This window comes from Gobio gobio (assembly GCF_949357685.1).
Source record: "Gobio gobio genome assembly, chromosome: 11".
Taxonomy (NCBI): Eukaryota; Metazoa; Chordata; class Actinopteri; order Cypriniformes; family Gobionidae; genus Gobio; species Gobio gobio.
Window position 1 is genome coordinate 39,749,606 of NC_137104.1, and position 23,622 is coordinate 39,773,227.

Below are 23,622 nucleotides of genomic sequence, written 5' to 3' on the forward strand. Positions count from 1 at the left end.
TCAGATAGCACTTTTTCATTCTGTTTTGCGATCTGGTCACTTAATTTTCAGTGAATTTTAACAATAGACCTAGTCCATTTTATCCCAATGGACATGGACATCTTGTTTCTTTTCCCAAATCTTCACTCACGTCACACCCATTTTCGCAGGGGATTATAAACGTTTCTTCCTTTTGTTTGCTTATAATTAAGTCTATTATAACTATTCACATTCTTTACTGTGGTAAAGTATAAAAACACTGTGGGACGAATAACTTTTTTACTTCAAATTTTATTTAACACAGTTTGTTCTTCGCGTCAAGTTTGGTTTATTTGAATAGTGCATTTCACACACACACACCAGTGATTTTAGTTTTGTTTTCTCTGGCAGTGAATAATCAAACATTGCCTAAATGTCTTGACCCTGTGGAAGATAAAATCCGCTCTTCTGACCTTTTACAACAAGTGTTGCTTTGCAACATCAGGAGAAAACATAAAGACGAAGATATTCGAAAAGGTGTCTATCCAGCTTGTGTCCCACATTCCTCTCAAAGCGCAGAGCGGTATATGACACATCTTCGCGGGGAAATAGTATGAATCAAATATTTTTCTAATTAATATTTAATTTTCTTATATTCTTTAGGTTACCATTATTTACTGAAAATCGTTTAAATGTTTTATAGGCTGTAGTGTGTTGTTTCACTGACAGAAGTGCTAAAATAAAAACAAGCATGCTTATGGATGTTTCAGCCTCAAATTATATAAAAATGTAGGCTATATATATATATATCTGGCATAGACTACAGTATTTAAAATAGCATATATGCATTAGTTACATTCTCAATTTAATTTACAGAGCATTCCCTGCTACGTTTTTAGTTTAACTAATACTATAGAAGAGGATTAGTGTGTGTCGCACTCTCAAAAGACTCGCAACGGGGGCGTGGCATCACGATGGTGGCGCTCCACCGTGATGTCGGTCCATCGGCACAACCCTAACGCACTGTTCTTGAGCTAATCTGAAGGCCACAAAAGGTTGGAGGTCTATAGCTATTGACTCTGGAGAAAGTTGGCGACTTCTGCGCACTATGCGCCTCAGCATGCGCTGACCCCACTCTGTGATTTTACGTTAGCCTACCACTTCGTGGCTGAGTTTCTGTTGTTCCCAATTGCTTCCACTTTGTTATAATACCACTAACAGTTGACCATGGAATATTTAGTAGTGAGGAAATTTCACAAATGGACTTATTGCACAGGTGGCAACCCATCACGGTACCACGCTTGAGTTCACTGAGCTCCTGAGAGCGACCCATTCTTTCACAAATGTTTGTAGAAGCTGTCTGCATGCCTGGGTGCTTGGTTTTATACACCTGTGGCCATGGACAGTGCCGCCGCTCCCATTACGCGAAACATGCGCTGCGCGTAGGGCACCAAGTGCTCAGGGGGGCACCACAAGAAAATGTAATCAGGCTCTCAAAATTATTTACAAATTTTGATTTAGATTAATAGGCCATTATATTGGTTATCGGCTTTCAAATATAAAGAATTGTTGGTATCGGCCAAAATTTTCATATCGGTGCATCCCTAGTTATATATCATAGAATTGTAGATAATTTGTTTTGTTTTTTTCCTATGATATAGTCAATAGATGCATTATTAGTGGCAGTTTCTATGGGCCCCTATACGTAAACCGGCCACCATATTGGAATGGTAAAACCAGGTCCATGAACATTCGAGAGCAGGTTGATTGAGCGTCTGCAAATGTAGTTAGATGCATGTATGAATATCTATATCTGCAATAGACTTCAGCAGATGATTTTGCTAAACTAACACGATACAACAAGACAAAGGCATCAGCTAAAATCACATTAAAAAGTTACCATAGTAAAAACCTGTAATATTGATGTATATAAAAACACAAACCAACACATTCTCACCTGTGAAAGGTTATGATACCCCATTTCTTTGGGATTTAAATCTCGGTGGCTTCACAACCAGAAGCTGTGCAATGTTGTAGCATCAATGATACCAAGATGGAGTGTTCGCCGAAGTGTCTGGAGAGGTCGAATGTGGCATGTACATATCTATGACGAAAATTATATTTTTTCTGTAAGTTGCATTCAAAACTGATTAAAAAAATCTGGTGATGCTAAATACAGTGAAATCAATAGTGATATATTTCGAGTTCTGCAACAATACAAATACTTTAAGTGTTGGGTTTTAAGTTTCTGGGGTGAAAATAGTGATTTGACAAACTACAAAATAGGCTATAGTGATTAAAAAAATTTCACTAGAGAGTCCATCTATGAGATGTCAAATAGATATTAAAATAGACAAACCATCTTGGGTATTAAAATACATATAAAACACATTTTCACTTAATTATCTATACTAGTATAATGTGTTCCCTTTCGAACGGTCAGTTCGTACTGCGTCTTTAAGACGCTATGGGTAGGTTCTCCTACTCTCGAATATACTGAAGTAATTGTAAAATCACGCAGTGCTACTGCCCAGTCAAAACAGTGTCGAGACATCTCGCACGCTATTGGCTGGCCAGTGGGAACTGCATGAACCAATGGCAGAACAGCGTAATCTGAGCGAACCAATGGGCACAAAGCCCGCGAAGCTGAGCGCAAGAGCCCGCGAAAGGGGCATATAAAATACGCTGTAACTGTCAAAAACGTCAGATTAATCTCCTTCAGCGACGATCTACGGTCCTCGCTGATAAACTCGAACTACACCACCTTCACCGTGAATTGACGAGCCTGCAGCGGAATAGCGAACTACCAGCCCGGACGTCCTGCGAGAGTCAGCGGACTGCTGTATTTTTCAGCGCGCTCAAATCGCCAGCGATCCCGCGAGCTGTCACGCCTTTCCCCTGCGCTCTTTGGTGAAACACTACGGTGTATCCTTTTGGTACAATACTGAGAAAAACATATCACTTGTGTGCAGTACTTACCTGCACTAGGAGGATAACCACGAAGGGTGCGTGATCTGTCTGGGCAAGGCCCACGCGGACGCTGCTCTCGCCGGGTCCGGCTGCCCTCTCACTGCGAGGGTATGCCCATTTCCTCCCTCCGTTCGCGGATAGCGCTCTTTTCAGAGCGCGACCCCGGCCCTCGCGCTCTCCCGTTCCCCTTCCCGCCCGAGCCTCGGCGGGAAAGAACGGCGGAGCCAGAGGGCTGAGTATACCGAGGCTAGCGAGTTCACGTCGGCCCAGTGCCCGCGTGACTCGTCTTCACCTCAGAGAGACGTTTCCCCTGTGACGTTCCCTCGATCGGACCTGCTCCCTCCGCTCGACGCCGAGGGCTTGGTCTCATTCGGCGGCAATGAGGAAGACGAATCCGCACTATTACCAATGTCTCGCTCTTCCTCTTCTCTCACTCGGGCCGCGCTAAGAAGCGCGCGGACAGAGAAAGCCAGAGTGGACGAGCAAACTAATGCCGGAGCTTCCCGCATTACTTTCTCTCAGACTGCTGGAGATATTGAGAGCGCGCCTTACGCTACAGGCTGTTGTCACTGCAGCTCGCGCTTCCTCAGCGGCAGCGCGTGCGCCCCTCTCTCTCTCCCAGCGCGCTCACTATCTAGAGCGCGACTTACGTCATTGCTGCCTCGCTGTCTAGCGCATAATGGCGTCGTGAATGGCGGCCAAGCCCTGCGTCTTTTTCACTCTATCACTTCTCTCAGTCCCCTATTCAGGCGACTGGAGAGGTTCAACAGTGTAGTAAACGAGCCTGTTATGAAACACGCACGCCACACACACTGAAAACACCGTCAAGAGCGCGACTTACGTCATAGCCACGCCCTCTACTGTTACGGTGTACTTCACACAGGGTTGCCGGTTCGAGCCCAGCTCTCACAGGTTTCTCAGTGAGTCTCAATTTAGTGAATGGCGGCCAAGCCTTCAACCACTTCTCTCAGTCCCCTATTCAGGCGACTGGAAAGGTTCAACAGTGTAGTAAACGAGCCTGTTATGAAACACGCACGCCACACACACTGAAAACACCGTCAAGAGCGCGACTTACGTCATAGCCGCGCCCTCTGCTGTCACGGTGTACTTCGCACAAAGGGTTGCTGGTTCGAGCCCAGCTCTCACAGGTTTTCTCAGTGAGTCTCAATTTAGTGAATGGCGGCCAAGCCTTCAACCACTTCTCTCAGTAAACGAGCCTGTTATAAAACATGCACGCCTGTACACAGAACGCTGTATTATTGGTGATCCTAATAAACAATTAAGAGTTCTTTCCTCTGTTATGACTGCAGGCAGTGTGTCCCCTACATAGGGTGTACCCCTGCATATAAGCACTGTTAATTCAGCGCTATAGAACCACTCAAAAGTCCTGCTGTGGCCGGATTACCACTACAGACTTAATTTACATTCCCTCAATCCCCTCGGTTCAGGCGACTGGAGATGTAAATATTGCAGTCAACTAGCCTGTTGTCAAACACGCTCGCCTGCACATCAACGCTGTGTTTTAACAATGACTTTACTAAAATACATGCACCTTGCACATAAGCACTGTTCTCACAGATTACTGCTCACGCCGTGAGCGCTCTATATGTAGAGCACGCGCCCACTACAGGTGTGTGCCGCTACACATAAGTGCTGTCTGCACAGTGTCACATCTCTCCCCTCGGCCCGTTTTTGTTCCGGTCAGGGAGAAAAATACTGTTCTGAATGTTTTTCATGCAATGAATGTAAACTACGAGTCCGCTTTAATGCGTGCTCCCCTGCATTCTACCGCCATAAAGGCGAGTTAAAAAATTCCAGCTCAGAGCGAGTCAGGGTTTTTTACAGCCACTACTCCCTTGTTCCCCAAAAAAAAAAAAAAAAAAAAAAAAAGATGGCGGCCTCAGGCCCATCTTAGATCTCAGACACCTGAACAAAGCTCTATCAAAAGGCTTTTCAGAATGCTGACATTAAAACAGATCATCGCACCAATCTGCCCGATGGACTGGTTTTTCTTATTGGATCAGAAAGATGCTTACTCTCATATCCAAATTATCCCACGTCACAGACCGTTTTTGAGATTCGTGTTCGACGGGAAGGCTTATCAGTACACAGTCCTGGCATTTGGCCTGTTTTTTCACGAAGTGCATGGATGCAGCTCTCTCCCCCTTAAGACAAGCGGGAATGCGCATTCTGAACTACCTCGACGACTGGCTCATACTGGCCCAGTCAGAGGAAGAAATAAAATCTCACAAATCTATGCTACTCAGCCATCTAGAATGCCTGGGTCTCAGAATAAATACAGCCAAGAGCTCATTGCTTCCCAGGCAGAGAACCTCCTTCCTGGGAACGATTTTAGACTCAGCCCAAATGAGGGTGTGGCTATTGGACGAACGCGCTCTGACTACACAGCAGCTTGCATGTTCATTCAAAATGGGAACCAACACACCCCTAAAAAATTTCAGAGAATGCTAGGCCTAATGGCAAAAGCTTCTCCAGTACTTCCGCTGGGTATGAAGCACATGCGCCCCCTGCAGTACTGGCTGAAATCACGGGTTCCTTCCCAAGCGTGACATTCAGTCCAACTTTGGATCAAAGTGGGCCGCAGCTGTGTCAAAGCCCTGGCCCCGTGGTCACTTGGAAACAGTTTCCAGACGGATGGTGGTCCCCACGGACGCCTCCAACTCGGTTTGGGGCGCTCTGTACGAGGCGAACCGGCCTTCGGCTCATGGTCGAGCACGGAGTCACGGTTGCACATAAACTGCCTAGAAATGCTGGCAGTAGTGCTAGCCCTCAAGACTTTTTTACCACGTCTCTCAGGTCACCATGTTCTAGTCCGCACGGACAACACGACTGTGGTCTCCTACATAAACCGCCAAGGCGGGCTCAGGTCGAGATGGCTCAACCAACTGGTCAGACATCTCCTCCTATGGGCAAAAGGCAAATTACATTCACTAAAAGCAGTGCATGTGCCAGGCAGACTGAACCAGGGAGCAGACATGCTCTCCAGGGGCCTCGTGTCCCCAGGGGAATGGGCCCTCCATTCCTAAATGGTTCAAATGATATGGAGTGTTTTTGGGAGGGCAGAGGTCGACCTCTTCGCCTCCGAAGACAACCGTCATTGCCCAATCTATTTTTCAAAAAGCAAGGATGCGCTGACCCACGAATGGCCCAGCTGCATACTTTATGCTTTTCCACCAGTACTGCTCATTCCCTAGATTTTAAAGGATCAGGGAATGCGAGCACACACAGTCCTGCTAGTGGCTCCACTCTGGCGAACCCAAATCAGGTTTCCCGAGTTGATTCAGTTACTATCAGCAGCCCCATGGCCTGTTCCACTAAGGAAAGATCTCCTTTCTGAGGCGAACGGGACAATCCAGCACCCCCACCCCAAAATTGTGGGCGTTACATGTTTGGCCACTCAAGGGGGGCTCGAGAACCTCCCAGTGAGTGTCCTGAGCACCATCAGTGAAGCTAGAGCTCAGTCTACTAGACGTCTCTATACCCTTAAATGGTCAGTGTTCTCTGACTGGTGTTCAGTCAGGAACTATAACCCAGTGTCATGCGAGATATCACAAATTCTTGTTTTTCTATAAGAGATGTTGGATGCAGGACACACTCCATCCACACTCAAAGTCTACACGGCAGCTATCGCCGCATCTCATACGCCTATAGCTGGCCAATCAGTAGGCAGACACGACATGGTCATAAAATTCTTAAAAGGAGCCAGGAGGCTTAACCCCCTTCTCCCTCCTATGGTGCCATCCTGGGACCTTCATTGGTCCTAAGAGCACTAAAAAGACCTCCCTTCGAGCCATTGCAGATGGCTGAATTAAAGCCGTTTTCGCTGAAAACTGCCCTGCTATTAGCACTGGCATCTGTTAAGCGTGTCAGTGACATTCAAGCGTTATCCGTGAACGCGTCATGTTTAGAATTGGCCCAGGCGATTCTAAAGTCATCCTCAAACCAGGGCATGGTTATGTACCTAAAGTGCTTTCAACACTGTTCAAAGCACAGGTAATCAATCACTCTCTCTGCCCTCCCCACTTCGGAGGATGAGAGACAGTTACACCTGCTTGGCCCTGTTAGGTCGCTTGGAGCATATATTGAGCGGTCCTCCCACTTTAGACAGCCGGAGCAGCTCTTTGTAAGTTTTGGTGACCGAACTAAGGGACTTCCGGTCACCAAACAAAACCTAGCCAGATGGCTAGTGGACGCGATAGCGTTAGCATATGACACTATGGGCCTCCAATGCCCCATAGGTGTCAAAGCTCACTCCACCAGAGGCATGGCCTCCTCTTGGGCGTGGTCTAGTGGAGTTTTTCTATGGGTGACATTTGTAGATCGGCAGGTTGGTCCTCACCATCTACTTTAACCAGATTCTTCAGTCTGGATGTCCCTGCACTGCAGGCACAAGTCTTCGCTGTATAAAAATACTAAGACGGCCTAATGAATATCAGACGGCCTTGTAAGCCCGTCCCCGTCATAAGTTGGCATTGGGGCCTTCATATGCTTCAATGCTTACACATTCCTTATAGTTACCGGCCTCTATGAGCCCAGTTGTATAAGACGTGTGTACATATATATTATTAATATAAATGATGTGTCAGTAACTCTAGTCTTGAGCCCTTTCTAATAAGTGTTCAAACTTGAGGGAGTACATGTCACTGCGCTTATCATAGCACGGCGGGATTAAATAGGCTCCCATAGCGTCTTAAAGACGCAGTACGAACTGACCGTTCGAAAGGGAACGTACTCGGTTACTTAACGTAACCTCGGTTCCCTGAGATAAGGGAAGGAGTACTGCGTAGACGGCCGTGCTATGGCGCTGACTCGGGTGATCGTCGCTTCAGTCGATTTAACCTGACGTTTTTGACAGTTACAGCGTATTTTATATGCCCCTTTCGCGGGCTCTTGCGCTCAGCTTCGCGGGCTTTGTGCCCATTGGTTCGCTCAGATTATGCTGTTCTGCCATTGGTTCATGCAGTTCCCACTGGCCAGCCAATAGCGTGCGAGATGTCTCGACACTGTTTTGACTGGGCAGTAGCACTGCGTGATTTTACAATTACTTCAGTATATTCGAGAGTAGGAGAACCTACCCATAGCGTCTTAAAGACGCAGTACTCCTTCCCTTATCTCAGGGAACCGAGGTTACGTTAAGTAACCGAGTACGATTTGTTTGTGGGCTGCATGCTTATGTCATTAGCTTTATATTTGCAACTTTGCTTAATATAAAAATGACCAGCTGAGCTGGATATAAATTATACACATTGTAAAAAATCATGACATTAAACATTTGGGTCGGACTTGTGTCTGAGGTAACGTAACGTTAATATTAATAGCGTCCTCTCAGCCTCGACACAGCAACATACTGCTGTTCTCCAATAATGCAGCATCTATTCAACAAATTAATAACTTTATAATTATATGAAAACATGTACTGTGGAGTACTTTATAGATACCGTTTCGTCGTCTGTTTCTGCATCGTATGCTGTGTCCAGCTCCGTGCAGCGCGCCAAAACAAACTCCGCGGCGTCAGTGATCGCTTTTATTTAGCCTCTAGAGGTCGCTCTCGTATGTGGACCCCAGCCACTCCAGCAACGGATGACACTCAAGAAAACAGATAACGTGCAGATTAATCGGCAAACGAAATTAATCTATACATAATTTCAACCTGTGTTCGAAATTGCCCCCTATCAGTGTTGGCGAAAGTTAGTTTGAAAAGTAGGCCTAATGCATTACAATATTGTGTTACGTTCCTTAAAAAGTAACTACTGCATTACTTAGTTACTTTTTAAGAAAAGTAATGCGTTATTTTCAGCAGCTAGTACATTGGTCAATAAAGTGAGATTAAATGCACAAAAAAATATTTGTTATCTGATTTTGCATTTCACTGATTTTATTAATTTTAAGGAATACTGCTTTTTGCTGTTGTTGTGCAAGTGAGATTAGTAAACGCATGCTCACATTTAGTAACCATCATGTTCACACAACGATTCTGCACTAATTTCTACATGAGGACAAGAGAGCTGTCTGTCAATAAATGGGAAAACTAAGTTACTTGCATACTTGTAACTCAGATATTTTGTTGTAAATTTAAAAGCAATGCGTTACTTTACAAGTTTGAAAAAAGTAATCTGATTACATAACTCAAGTTACTAGTCATGCGTTACTCCCAACGCTGCTCCCTTTACCCTCATTCACTATTCCCTACATTTGAAGGAGTGAATGAAAGCGAGTGAGTGAAGTCGGACACTGAGTGCGCCGGGGGGGGGGCTGTCACTTTTGCATAGTTTGTGCCTGCTGTTTAATAATCATTTGTAACTTAACAAACTGGCAGCTCCAGTATGAAAATATTTATCTTGAACTCTGCCATGGAAACTAGCATGTATAAGCCTAAATTAAACAATTTAAAATCAATCAAACAGGAACTTATACCCGTAAATATTACGCTGTACCAACATTGGACTAGCTGTATGTAAAATAAATTGATGGATGATTCAGTACAATCGTTCACTCATTATTGTGGTGCATTGTGGGATTAAATGATTGCACTTGATAACGTCCACTATGGTTTCGGACAACGCTAAAAATGGCTGTCCCTCAAATAGTGTCCTATTTCAGACACGATTTCAGACACAGCTACAGTTTTTGTTCCTGAATGAATCCATTTTATCGGTGATGTCTCGCTCATAAAGACTTCCATTAACTTGTCGCCACCTACAGTTAAACAAAGAAGAGTCTGCATCATTAATTCACAGATTGACCCAAAGTGTCAACCAACTGCAGAACCACGTCCTCGCTGCAGTCAGTTTAAGGTTAGGGTGTAGCCAGGGTAGTTTTACAGGTTAGTATTTGCTGTAGCATTATGTAGGCAATCAGCACTGTCATTGACATCATTAACAAAATCTTTGGAATAATGCTGCAGGGCAGAGTTTGCGCTGAACTGGTTAGGGTGAAAAAAAAATCCAGATGAGTAAACACAGACAGTCCCAATGTTTATTAAAAGAATATATAGGAAGATACTTGTTTGACTAGCTAATTAGCTCAGTAACTGTTATAATTTCAAGACAGTTGTGTTTTTAACTGTTTTTAATGTAAATAAATACAGCTTCTTTAAGGGTTAGTTCACCCAAAAATGAAAATTCTATCATTAATTACTTACCCTCATGTCGTTCGATACCCTTGAGACCTCTGTTCATCTTCGGAACACATAATGAAGATATTTTAGTTGAAATCCGATGGCTCAGAAAGGCCTCCATTGGCACAATGTACTTTACACTCTCAAGACCCTTAAAAGACGTTGTTACAAAGTCAATCTCACTACAGTGGTTCTACAATAATTTTATGAATCGACGAGAATAGTTTTTGTGCGCAAAAAAAAACCTAAACAACGACTTGTATAGTGATGACCGATTTCAAAACACTGCATCATGAAGCTTCGAAGCGTTATGAATCAGTGAGTCGATTCAGCGGTTTGGATCGCCAAAGTCACGTGATTTGGCACGCGAACCGAATCATGATTCGACTCGCTGATTCATAACGCTTCGAAGCTTCATGATGCTGTGTTTTGAAATCGGTCATTACTATATAAGTCGTTATTTAGGGTTTTTTTTGCGCACGAAAACTATTCTCGTTGCTTCATAAAGTTTTTGTAGAACCACTGTAGTGAGATGGACATTGTAACAACGTCTTTAGTACCTTTTATGGGTCTTGAGAGTGTAAAGTACATTGTGCCAATGGAGGCCTTTCTGAGCCATCGGATTTCAACTAAAATATCTTAATTTGTGTTCCGAAGATGAACGGAGGTCTCATGGGTGTCGAACGACATGAGGGTAAGTAATTAATGACAGAATTTTCATTTTTGGGTGTACTAACCCTTTAAGGTCTCATATTTTATAAAGGCCACAGTGAGCCCTAATTAAAGTCTAGAGCAACCTAATGTTTAAAGACCTGATAAGCCAGGGAAAATGTTACTGAGATAACAACCGTGCTGCAACACCACTGTGCCCTTCAACAAGACACTCAACCTCAAGCTGCTCCAGGGGAATCGTCCCTGCAATTAGTGCACTCTAATTCGCCATAGATAAAAAACGACTGCTAAATCTCACATAACAGGTCCGGTTTTGTCCTGTTGTGTTTAAACTAAGCAGTAACATGTAATCTCATTAATTATTGCTAATGTTGTTATTTCTCAAAGTTAATTCTATTTTACCTTCTTTGGTGCTTGCATTTTGGCCTATATTGATTAACAAACATGATAAATATCAATCTACTAAAATAACTTGATTGTATAATTCTACGTCCACCTTCAGGTTGGGGTACATCCCTTTTTGCTGTGAAATCTTTAATGATTTTTTCATAAAGTAAATGTAAGAATAACCTTTACTGTATATTAATAACATTTCAAGATGAACGTTTATTACATTTACTTAATACAACTTAGGTTTACTTGACAATCCATGAATCATTTTTAGAATCTTGAGGAACATTTATTTGTACGTGTCTCAATCATAACTGGATTGAATTGCATTATAAGTTTTGAATGAAAACTACAGAGCTTAAATCATAAAACTAAGCATGTAAATATCTTGCTAAGAAATATTATAGAGTAAAAAAAGATATGTATTTTATGCAATTAGCCTGCTATACTGTTATAAAGATATCATTGATTTACATTACAATCTCTTTTACTTCATCTTATTTTTGGATATATATAAATAACAACTGCACCAAATTGCACATTTTTGCTCAGTTTGAGCCTATATAAAACTGAGGTGTTTTTCCTCCTTGAGCTCCATATTATATTGTACTGGATGAGCCATAGAAGCCTGCTTTTGACACAAAACATTAAACACATATGCAAACTTTTTTTACATTTTATATTTATTTTTTTATATATTTACAGGTTTAAGATGAACCCTTAAAGCTGCACTATGTAAACATTTTTCAGTAAAATATCCAAAAACCACAAGGCCAGTGTTATATATTTTGTTCAGTTGAGTACTTACAATATCCCAAATGTTTCCAACTATTTGTAAATCATGAGTAAATTGCTATTATAACCAAGGAACCAGGACGTGTGAGGGAGACGCCTGTCAATTGCATCATATCTGCATTCCCCTCGGTTTCAGGTTTTATTCTGCAGAAACGCTTTACTCTTACTGCAGTGTGAACAAGTGTCATAGCAGCCGCCGAGAGAACGCACAGAGTAACGTCATAACATAAATTTCAACACACTCAGATGTGTCTAATATGATGAACAGAGCTGCGTTACCTCATACTCATGACCAGAAAAGCGGAAGTGGTGCCGGCGACTGTGGCATAATAAAAGTCCCGTTGCTCGCGAGGCATGTGTTGCGTTCATCTTATTAACAATCGCTCCAGCGGCCTTGCTCAGCTCCACAACACTCGGTCCTGCTCTACTACAGTAAGCTTAATAATCACATCCATGAACATGATTTCTGCCCGAGTCCTATCCCGGTTCTTTTCCACCGACTGTGAGGTGAATACCACATGTCCCAAGATTCTGCACTCAAATGTGACATCATCAAACTACCCCTTTGGTTTGAATAGGCGACCTCTAGCGGACGGAAAAGTTCATAGTGCACCTTTAATCGTAAGTATTACCCTTTAGGCACTAGTACTGCACTTGGTTGATACTGAAATACCACAAAATACCAAAAGCATTTTTTTAAGCGAACACACTTTTTGCGTGGTGGATGTGGCGGGGGTTGGATATACATTTTTATTTATTTTATTTAAAATATTTTATTTGGACTTTTTCTGAATCAGTCACGTAAACAACCACCTAACAAGCAAACATCAATGCACTCAAAAAAAACCTGTCAAAACACCCTTAGTAACACCCTGGCAATCACCAACAACACACTATGGTTATCCCGAAGCTACCATAGCCAGCCAGATCCAGTCCGTATCCAGACCAGTTGGTAAACCTGCACCTATATGCTACATGATATCAATCCACAATCTGACGTGATGTTTGTACGTCTGGCTAGATGAGTGAGCCTGGTTTCTCCAACGGGTTTTTTTTTCTCCATTTCTGTCACTGATTGAGTTTGGGTTCCTTGATATGGTGACACTTAATATTCAGCAATATTATTGTATTTACTGCACTGACACTATCGGATTAGAAATGAACTGGATGATGACATTACTGTTTTCTGCAGAGCTGCTTTATAGCTGAACTGAACGCAGTTCATAATTGATGAACTTTACACAGTTATTGAACTAAACTGAATCAACTGACTTCAGCTGAACAATAACACTATTGTTTTTAGAGCTGCTTTACAGCAGAACTGAATTCTTTTGCCATTATTTAATTTCATTACTTAATTTCATTTAGCATTATTTTGATATCTATCACTGTAAAGCTGCTTTGAAACAATCCGTTTTGTATGAAGCTCTGTAAATGATTACAGAATTTTCATTGGCTTGGTCCTTGTGAGGGTCAAACCAGCAACCTTCTACTAGTGCATATTAAACACCACACCATAATATAGCAACAAAGCTTTCATTGACAATAACAATATATTATTGGTTCCACACAAGTACTGTATCCAAACTCTTTTGGTTCCTTCACCAGCAACCTGCTCACACATGCATCACCCTAGTGCTGATAACGCTTCATTTTTTCATTTCAAAATGCTTGTACATCTATCTTTTGTTGCCTTAATGCTCATTTTCTCGCCACTTCTACTTCCCCCTTGGTCTCCAAACAAATCAGTCACTGTGACAGTACTGCAAACAGAGGTGAGCTGATGCAATAGAAAGACCCTGCTCCAGATTGAATGCTTCTGCTGCTTGGGAGCTTCAAGTGTCTGTAATACTCTGAAATCCAGCCACACAGATCTAACGCCGACATCAAAATAAGACATTATTACAAATCGTATCCTCTAACTACAAAAGATAAGGTCAGATGGCATAATTTTTTGTTTGTGTCTATCATGGCGGCAAAAGAAAGTGGTTCTGGTTCATGTCCACATAGTGCAGGATGTGGAAGCAGACTTTCAGCGTCCTCTGCTGGTTGATGGTGCATGCTCATGAAATAAGATGAAGGTGAAATGAACTAGCTGAACGTGTTTTCCCCCCTTTATTAGCAAAATGAATGTATGCGAGTATATAGGAAAAGCCATCTAATATATATTCCTGCCTATACAAATAATATATATATTTATTTATTTTGTCAAGGAAGTGACACCAAAGACTATATACTAATTATTAATGTTCCCTTTAAATCCACTTTCAACTTATGAAATTCCTAAAGAATTTCTCCAAAAAATTAAATGCACACTCGAAGTACAACCAAGGGCATTCAAGTTTTGATGCATGTTGCTTTTTTGCTGACTTTGCAGACACAAACAGATGTTAGCCACACTTTCTCAGACTCACTGCTGCCATCTTATGCCACCATCTTTGAATTGTGCTTTAGTGGACTAGAACTTTATATAAAAATAACTTTATATAAAAGTCATGTAATCATATGAAATGGATGATATGTGTGTGTGTGTGTGTGTGTGTGTGTGTGTGTGTGCGTGCGTGCGTGCGTGCGTGCGTGCGTGTGTGGACTGGTAATCCCTACGTTATTGGGACAAAATGTCCCCACAAAGATGGCAATATCCGAAATCCTTGTGGGGACATTTTTGGTCCCCATGAGGAAAACATCTTATAAATCAGAATAAGTGATGTTTTTTGAAAATGTAAAAATGCAGAATGTCTCCTGTGATGGGTAGGTTTAGGGGCAGGGGCAGTGTAGGGGGATAGAATATACGGTATGTACGGTATAAAAACCATTACGCCTATGCAAAGTCCCCATAAAACATGAAAACCCAACCTGTGTGTGTGTGTGTGTGTGTGTGTGTGTGTGTGTGTGTGTGTGTGTGTGTGTGTGTGTGTATATATATATATAATACAGCAGTCATAAACCAGTCAAAAGGTCAACACATTTGATAACCAGCATCAGATGCATCCTCACAATGAAAGAGAAGCTCTCAAGGCAGAGCTCATCAAAATGACAGAGAGGACCAGAAAATTCCTGTAGAGACTTAGAAAAGGGCAAGGAAGGGTCTTCACTATTAGCATTGGTCAACAACTTCAGGGATTGAGCACTGGCAATTATTCTAGAGAGAGAAGAGGGAAGGTTAAAAGGATTAATCATAGGACACAGAATGGCAGAAGCATTTAGAACAGAATTTACTTCTTGCCTTAAGAGCGAGATAAGTCCGACAGCAGAGTAAACATATTAACCAGGGCAGAATTTGAGATATAAAAAGTGATCAGAATCCATTTGCCAAGAGTTCTGGAATAACACAATGGAAAAGTTTAGATGTCTAGATTGTATGATTTTATTTGATATTTGATAGAATATACAAGTTCTTACTCAGTGGAAGCACGGATCCTTTCTTCCAGACCATCGACCATTTTTACATATTTGTCGAAGACCATTTGTGTGACACTATTAAAGGTTCTTTATAACCATGAAAAAAGAAAAAGAAAAAGTTAATCAATAGCATAATTGTAAATAGTAATACAATTTTCAGACACATTTCTTACTTTTGTGCTTCATCAAGCTTCTGCTGAATTCTGTTGAATTCTCCACTGTCAGTTAATTCTTTAATGAAAATGCTCTTCACTTCATCCCAGTGCCTATGAAATGTGAGGTAAAAATTCCATTTGCGTTCGATTTGTTTGATGATTTATTTAACACTCTCTTTTATATTCTCTCATATAGTTGTTCACAGGAGTTGTAAAAATTCTCAATGTCGGGACATTTAAAAACAGAAAAAAATCATAACTTGCTGCAGTGTCGTAACGTGTTGTTTGGAAATGTCAGGATTTTCATTCAGGTTGTTTAATATTTATGTTATGCTTTACCTTTTTGATTCTCCATGTAGCTCATTATAAACATTTCCGTTGATCACAATAAGAATTCTGTCCCAGATGTCAAAGCACTTTGCTTTAATTTTGCTGTTGCAAACAACAAGAGAGAAAGTGTTTGGGATCAGTTTTATATTAGGACAAATTACACTTTATTTCGATGGTCCACTACTTTAGACATTCTATTAACTATAAGTAACTTTGCAACTACATGTCAACTAACTCTCATTAGAGTATTATTAGACTGTTAGGTTCGGGTTTGCAGAATACACCGATCCAGCATAACATTATTCACAGGTGAAGTGAATAAAACTGATTGTCTCTTCATCACGGCACCTGTTAGTGGGTGGGATATATTAGGCAACAAGTGAACGTCTTGTCCTCAAAGTTGATGAATTAGAAGCAGGAAAAATGGGCAAGCGTAAGGATTTGAGCGAGTTTGACAAGCGCCAAATTGTGATGGCTAGACGACTGGGTCAGAGCATCTCCAAAACTGCTGCTCTTGTGAGGGGTTCCCGGTCTGCAGTGGTCAGTATCGATCGAAAGTGGTCCAAGTAAGGAACAGTGGTGAACTGTTGGGCGGCCAAGGCTCATTGATGCAAGTGGGGAGTGAAGGCTGGCCAGTGTGGTCTGATCAAACAGACGAGCTACTGTAGCTCAAATTGCTGAAGAAGTTTATGCTGGTTCTGATAGAAAGGTGTCAGAATACACAGTTCATCGCAGTTTGTTGCATAAGGGGCTGCATAGCCGCAGACCAGTCAGGGTGCCCATGCTGACCCCTGTCCACCGCCCAAAGCGCCAACAGTGGGCATGTGAACATCAGAACTGGCCCACAGAGCAATGGAAGAAGGTGGCCTGGTCAGATGAATCACATTTTCTTTTACATCACATGGATGACCGGGTGCGGGTGAGTCATTTACCTTGGGAAAACATGGTACAAGGATGCACTACGGGAAGAAGGCAAGCCGGCGGAGGCAGTGTGATGCTTTGGGCAATGTTCGGGAAACCTTGGGTCCTGCCATCCATGTGGATGTTACTTTGACACGTACCACCTACCTAACCATCGTTGCAGACCATGTACACCTTTTCAAGCGACGGTATTCCCTGGTGGCTGTGGGCTCTTTCAGCAGGATAATGCGCCCTGCCACAAAGCAAAAATGGTTCAGGATTGGTTTGAGAAGCACAACAATAAGTTTGAGGTGTTGACTTGGCCTCCAAAATTCAAAATTCTCAATTCAATTGAGCATCTGTGGGATGTGCTGAACAAACAAGTCCTATCCATGGAGGCCCCACCTCGCAACTTACAGGACTTAAAGGATCTGCTGCTAACATCTTGGTGCCAGATACCACAGCACACCTTCAGGGGTCTAGTGGAGTCCATGCCTTGATGGGTCAGGGCTGTTTTGTCAGCAAAAGTGTTATGTCCCCTCTAATGAGTTAGTTGACATGTAGTTGCAAATTTACTTATAGTTCGTAGAATGTCTAAAGTAGACCATCAAAATAATGTGTTATGGAACAAATTCTTCATACATTTATGGCATCAAGTATATAGTTAACCATATCCATACCTACAAGCATCAGGGCTTTACATATCTTACCGCAAGGGTCGCAGTGGGTCCTCATTATCCACATCTGATGTCATTTGTTTTTTCTTGTTTATGGAGACATGTAAAATTTCATCATTAAAAGTATTCCATAATTCACAAAGCAGATGCCTGGAAGACGTCAGAAGAGGAAAGTTTTGCATTTATGATCAAATAATAATAATGAATCATCATTTATCTGTTTAGTTTATCTGTACATTATTGTCTTAGTTTGTGCAATATGCTCAAATGTTTTTCAAACACGCGTGTTCTTACTTCAAAATGTTCAAGATGTCCTCGTCTACTAATTCAGTGAGTGTGTTATCAGTGTCGATAAAAAAATCATTGACTCCAAGGCCACTTTCAGACAATCTTTCATAAATCGGGAGAGGGTATACAATCGCCATCTTCAAAATGGCCCTGTGAAATAAAAGAACAGACTGAATGGGCATACATTTATGCATCCATAATTAAAGGATGTTCAAACAGACTAATAAACTGTAATGCAACACATTCATAAACCATAGCATATGCTTTATTAACCACACAATAAGCGTAACAGCATTATGAATGATTAATGGATTTTAGTCCATGCATATTTACTTGAATCTTGCCTTGGGGTCTGTGGTCTCAGTTAGTTATTAGTCATACAAAGTTATTAATTCACAGTCATTTATTATGCACAGTGTGCGATGAATGAAAAGTACTGTTATACTAACCAATTGGATTGATTGAATCTGTCTTCTCCAAAAATTCCACTACCCCATCGATTAAGGGGTTCAAGGGCAGAATTGTCAAAAATATCACCAAAATGCTCATCTGCCCAACTAAGAAGAAGTTATATAGTTATAGTTATTACAAGACGGTAGTCACAAAAACAGTGTCATTGCTCTAATACAGTTCTTGGTTCAGCTGTGATGATACACAGACAAAGCTCATAACCCAAACTCAACTTCCAGACATTTTTCTTAGCAGGCACCAAATAGCTGTAAAATGGCATTAAACTGAATTGAAATGACAAAAATTATACATGTAATATTTTCTTACGTCCAGGCTTGAAGTCTTGTCTCTGGGCTAGTAATTATGTGATATTTTTCCGTGTCATTTAACCCTCTTAACTCCTTCCATTTCCTGCAACACAAACGACTCAAAACTCAGTTTATTTTATTATACAATTTCTTTTGTATATTCATCATTTCACATTTCATTTTCTTTAAGACTACCACCCGTATCAGATAGTGACATAATATGATCATAGTCTTACCGTATAGCAGCTAAATACTTGTTATGGAATGGCTGGCTCTCAGTGTATTCCACAAGTTTATCCCAGTAAAATGCAAGAACTCCAGAGGCAGTTCTATGAAACACACAGTCCGAGAAATACACACCGGTCACATTTATAACTATTGTTATAAGCATATGGCTTAACAAACAGCTCAACATTTTTAAAGATAAATAAAAAAACATAAGACATGCAAATAAATGACTTTCTATATAAATAAAACACACACACACAAAGATGTTGGGTTTGTTTTATGGGGACTTTCCTTAGACATAATCTTTCTGCATTTTCGAATCATTCTGTAAGTTGATTCCTCATGGACAATAAATGTCCCCATAACATAGGGTATACCGTGAACACACACACACACACAGAGAGAGAGAGAGAGAGAGAGAGAGAGAGAGAGAGAGAGAGAGAGAGAGAGAGAGAGAGAGAGAGAGAGAGAGAGAGAGAGAGAGAGAGAGAGTGGCTGAATGTCCTTACCTCAATGTTATAAGAAACTCATCCTTCTCTGTCTGCCTCTCTAAGGTTGAAATTTCCATGACCTTCTCTTTGACCAGACGTATAGCCGTTTGTGCTCTAAAAAGTATTATTGAGAATTAAATGATGACCAACAAAAATCTATATTTGTCATCTGAGTGTATTTGCATGTTTTACTCTACAGGAAAATGAAAACTTGCATGAAATAAACAATTTAAATGCCGTGAAGTATCACTGATTTTGTGTGCTGTAACCCGTTAATGCATGACAAAACAAGTCTTACTCCTCAAAAAATTGATTGATGTCTATCTTCCCAACTTCCGAAACAACTTTTAGGATTTTAACCACACGAGGCCATGCCATCCTGTTACAACAAAGAAAACAATTTCCTGTCAGCATGAAAAATAACTTGTTGGTAACGCTTTACAATAAGCTCTGATAAGTTAACGTTAATGAGCAATACATTTTTTGCAGTATTTATTAATCTGTCAACATTAGTTAAAAACAGAATACATTTTTAGTTCATGACATGTCTATGAAATATTAACAGATACAACTTTTGAAATTAATAATGTATTAATAAATGTTGTAAGTTAGTAAAAAAAAATATTTTTTTAAAAAGTTCAAGGGAAGACACTTCAATATAGAATGTTTGTTTAAATTTTAGACAAACACCCAAATTATATATATATATATATATACACACACACACACACACACACACACCGACCAGGCATAACATTATGACCTAATATTGTGTTGGTCCCCTTTTGCTGCCAAAACAGCCCTGACCTGTCGAGGCGTGGACTCCAAAAAATTAACTTTCACTGTTGTTGGTTGCACTCAAATCATCCTTGTTCACATTACTTAAAAACTCATGTAACTACATTAACTTACATTTACTGAGTTGTTTGTACTAAAAATGAGTATTGTCCGCTTTACTTAATAAGTGTTTGTTCAGTCAACTTAACATTGCTGGGTGAAACAAACAAACTGGGCAGTGGATCTGTAGTTCCCAGCATGCTTTGCAAGGGACTGCATTAGGAGAGTAAATTTTGGGATTCAATTGTTATTTAAGTGTTTTTCATTAAAGGGAAAGATGTTGTTAGTTTATGTTAGTGGTTAATGTTCAGTTATGTTGGACATTTAGAGGAGTTTCTGTAATTTTGTGGTCACCATTATACAGAAGAGTGGTGCCTGTGTTTAGGCTGTGGGCACTCATATGTACATATTTATTGGATGGAATTCCTACTCTCAATTAAATTGAGTTTGTCCAATGAGTTATTTTTTTACATTTTATTTCTAAAAATATGCTTGTTGTTATTTAATAGTTTTCCACTTACACTTGTAGAGTAAATAGTTAATTTAATATGCTGAATTAAATTGATAAATGTTCACCTTACATAATAAACTTTTATAAATTGAACATAACATTATTAAGTAAACTGCGCATATAAATATTATGTAACAGTGACAAATTCAAATGGTTTGTTTTTATTCAAATACATTTTGTCAGCTTTACTTGAATTTATTTTGCTCATATAACTAAATTGTTATTTGGTATATCACATCAACTTCGAGGACCAAATTTTCACTTGCTGCCTAATACATCCCACCCATTAACAAGTGTCGTGATGAAAAGATAATCAGTGTTATACATTTCACCTGTTATGTCATAATGTTATGCCTGATTGTTGCGTATATATGTGTGTATATATATACACCTTACTTTAATTTAGCACCATAAGATATTTTGGTCACACTTTAGGGTCCAATTAAGTGACTATTAACTTTGACTTTTGCCTCAGTAATCTCCTAATTACTGCTTATTAATAATAAGGTAGTTATTAAGTTTAGGTATTGGTAGGATTAAAGGATGTAGAATATGGATATGCAGAATAAGGCATTAATATGCGCTTTATAAGTCCTAAAATACAGCCAATATCCTAGTAATATTCATGCTAATAAGCGACTTGTTAATAGTGAGAATTGGACCCTAAACTAAAGTGTTACCGATATGTCACATAGTCATGTGCTATATTATTTCATTCTTTCACAGTGGGAAAGAAACAGTGTGACAGAAGCTTGAGGTCATACATCTTGGACAGAAGGTGACCGAATAACCCCACGGGATCGCTGTAGATCGGTGGAGCTCCTGGAAGGTAGTGTGACTCCACATATCTGCATTAAACAAAACTGATGAGCTATGTTTGAGCTATCAATGATTGCCAATACATCTTGAGAAGATTGTTCTGCATGTTAGAGATGGTGGATTGTAACACAATCCAATGGACACGTCTTTATAGCTATTTCAAATAAAAAATGTTCAATCATATTGCAGACAAAAAATAAAAAGCTTACTTCCAGAGGTCCACCAATGTCTCGTTTTTGATGATCCCTTTAAAGAGGTGCAAGTGTCTGTAGAAGATCAGACCCATATTAATCAGAATTTTGTGATCCGAGACCGCTCAAGATTTTTCAATAAGAATATCATCCAAAAAATATCAAATATCAATCATACACATTCAACCCCATACATATTATTATCATGCTTTGCATTAATTCATTTGTATGTGTATATATATATATATATATATATATATATATATATATATATATATAATTAATGGGCTGAATGGCCCTCATACCGAGCATTCCCAATCCAGTCTCTAGGATGTGCTGATAACAGGCGAAACAGACCATCACTATAAAGGTCACCCAGTTCTTTCAAAACGCTGTTAAACACACACAAGGGGAAAAAAACTGATGTTATTAGGATGATTTGATTGAGTTAAGTAGAAAATATAACTTAAATCTACATAGATCATGTTCAGCCTTATTAATCAGTAATTAAATATTCAGTTCAGTATATAATTATAAAGTGCAAAGGCTTTTCGTATCTTGTGGATAAAGTTCTACTTACTGTACCGCCACAATGAAATCATCAAGTCCTTTAACTCTTTCCTCAGCACTGATCCTCTCGACCATCTCCTTCAGAGAAATCCACAAGTCTTGCCTATCAGTGCTGTAACAGGAAACAAGGGTTGTGTTAGGAGGTAGTCATTTTATTAGTTTTTTATATATATATATATATATATATATATATATATATATATATATATATATATATATATATATATATATATATATATATATATATATATATATATATATATATATATATATTGCTATTTAGGTTTAATTTTTCATCCTTTTTTATTTCTAGTTTGTAATGTTGTAAAAACTTGTAGTGCTTCAACTTCAACTTACTTAGGTTATTGACAAGGCAACATATCTAAATATAAATATATATATATAATTTTATTCCAGCTTTATTTTAATTACCAGAGATGTTTTTAATAGTTTTATTTTTAGTTTTGGTTTTACCCTGTTTTACTGATCTTCTGTTCTTCCACAACCACCTCTGCTGCCCTTTTTAAATTGTCCAAGAATTTCAAAAACCCTTCAGCTCCAAATGCGAAGAGTTTTTCTGCTATTTCATAGTCTTCCTCGTTTAGGTGCACACTCTCCACACCTATATAAGAAATCAAATCAGAATCAACTAAATTACAATAAGTAATAGTAACACTGCATGACTATCAAACGCTGGACATGACGGTAGCACATATTTAAAAAGTTAAAAAATTACGATTATCACTCTTTTAAGAGAGCTGCTGTGTCTAATAAGAGATCAAATATCACCTAATTACAATGAATTTAAAACTCTAAAAAAGGAGACGTTAGCTTACCTTTAGAGAGAAGAATAGCTAAGATTAAGATGGCCAGTGACTTATTCATATTGCTGTTTCTTTCTCAGAACAAAAAACTGAATAAGAGAAAAACATGTCCACTGTGGACTGTCTGTTAACCTCAAGAGTCATAACCTAGACTGAACTTTATCTCCATTATGGACTTTCAGCTGTTCAAACACATACTAAATTTACATGGGTTCAACAAACAGTGCATGTTTAACTGCCTCTTTTAACATCAGGTTTGGTTCAGGTTAAAGTATTTCAATATTCCATTTTAAACATTTGCAACTACCAGTCAGAGTATTCATACACTGTAAAAAAAAATCCAACAAAAATAATGATTATGTTTTAGTTAACTGGACAATTAAATGCAAAAAATTGTCTTAACCAGTGAAAAGTTGCTTCAACAATAGTTGGACCAACCTGGTATTAATTGTAAATTCGATTTGTTAATGCAAGTTAACAAGCATGCAAGTTGCAACAAGTTAACAATGCATTCTGGGTGCATCATGCAAAACTCATCCATGGCTCCCAGAATGCATTGCGGCATGAAGCATGTCACCATTTTGAGATTCATAGGCTGATTCTTGATGTCTGTGGGAGTAAAACTCACAGGAGGTCAAAGTGCTTAGTCTACAATCTGTTTTAAACCTTAAGGCCTGTACACACCGGGACGAATATCGCACGTGCTTATCGCCAGCGT

The 23,622-nt window shown here is 39.9% G+C and overlaps 2 protein-coding genes across 3 annotated transcripts in view; one reads left to right on the top strand and one right to left on the bottom strand.

The window, feature by feature from the left end:
* Positions 1 to 23,622, top strand: part of LOC307133598 (craniofacial development protein 2-like) — a 1,416,430-nt gene that overhangs the window by 1,219,453 nt on the left and 173,355 nt on the right. The window lies entirely within an intron of this gene.
* On the bottom strand, positions 14,131 to 23,167 carry LOC307133596 (uncharacterized protein). 2 transcript variants are annotated; one of them, XM_079828711.1, is made up of 18 exons: positions 22,917 to 23,167; positions 22,555 to 22,702; positions 22,091 to 22,192; positions 21,816 to 21,902; positions 21,529 to 21,585; positions 21,265 to 21,348; positions 19,451 to 19,531; positions 19,171 to 19,266; positions 18,670 to 18,762; positions 18,453 to 18,536; positions 18,125 to 18,232; positions 17,682 to 17,825; positions 17,421 to 17,537; positions 15,820 to 15,912; positions 15,499 to 15,591; positions 15,326 to 15,412; positions 15,150 to 15,244; positions 14,131 to 15,065 (listed from the first exon to the last, which is right to left on the bottom strand). In XM_079828711.1, exons 1-17 carry the CDS (start codon positions 22,963 to 22,965, stop codon positions 15,151 to 15,153), a joined length of 1,617 nt encoding a protein of 538 aa, XP_079684837.1. In that variant the 5' UTR covers positions 22,966 to 23,167; the 3' UTR covers positions 14,131 to 15,065; position 15,150. The 2 variants fall into 2 exon arrangements, with proteins under 2 accessions (XP_079684837.1, XP_079684836.1); XM_079828710.1 differs by lacking the exon at positions 14,131 to 15,065 and having other exon boundaries at positions 15,116 to 15,244.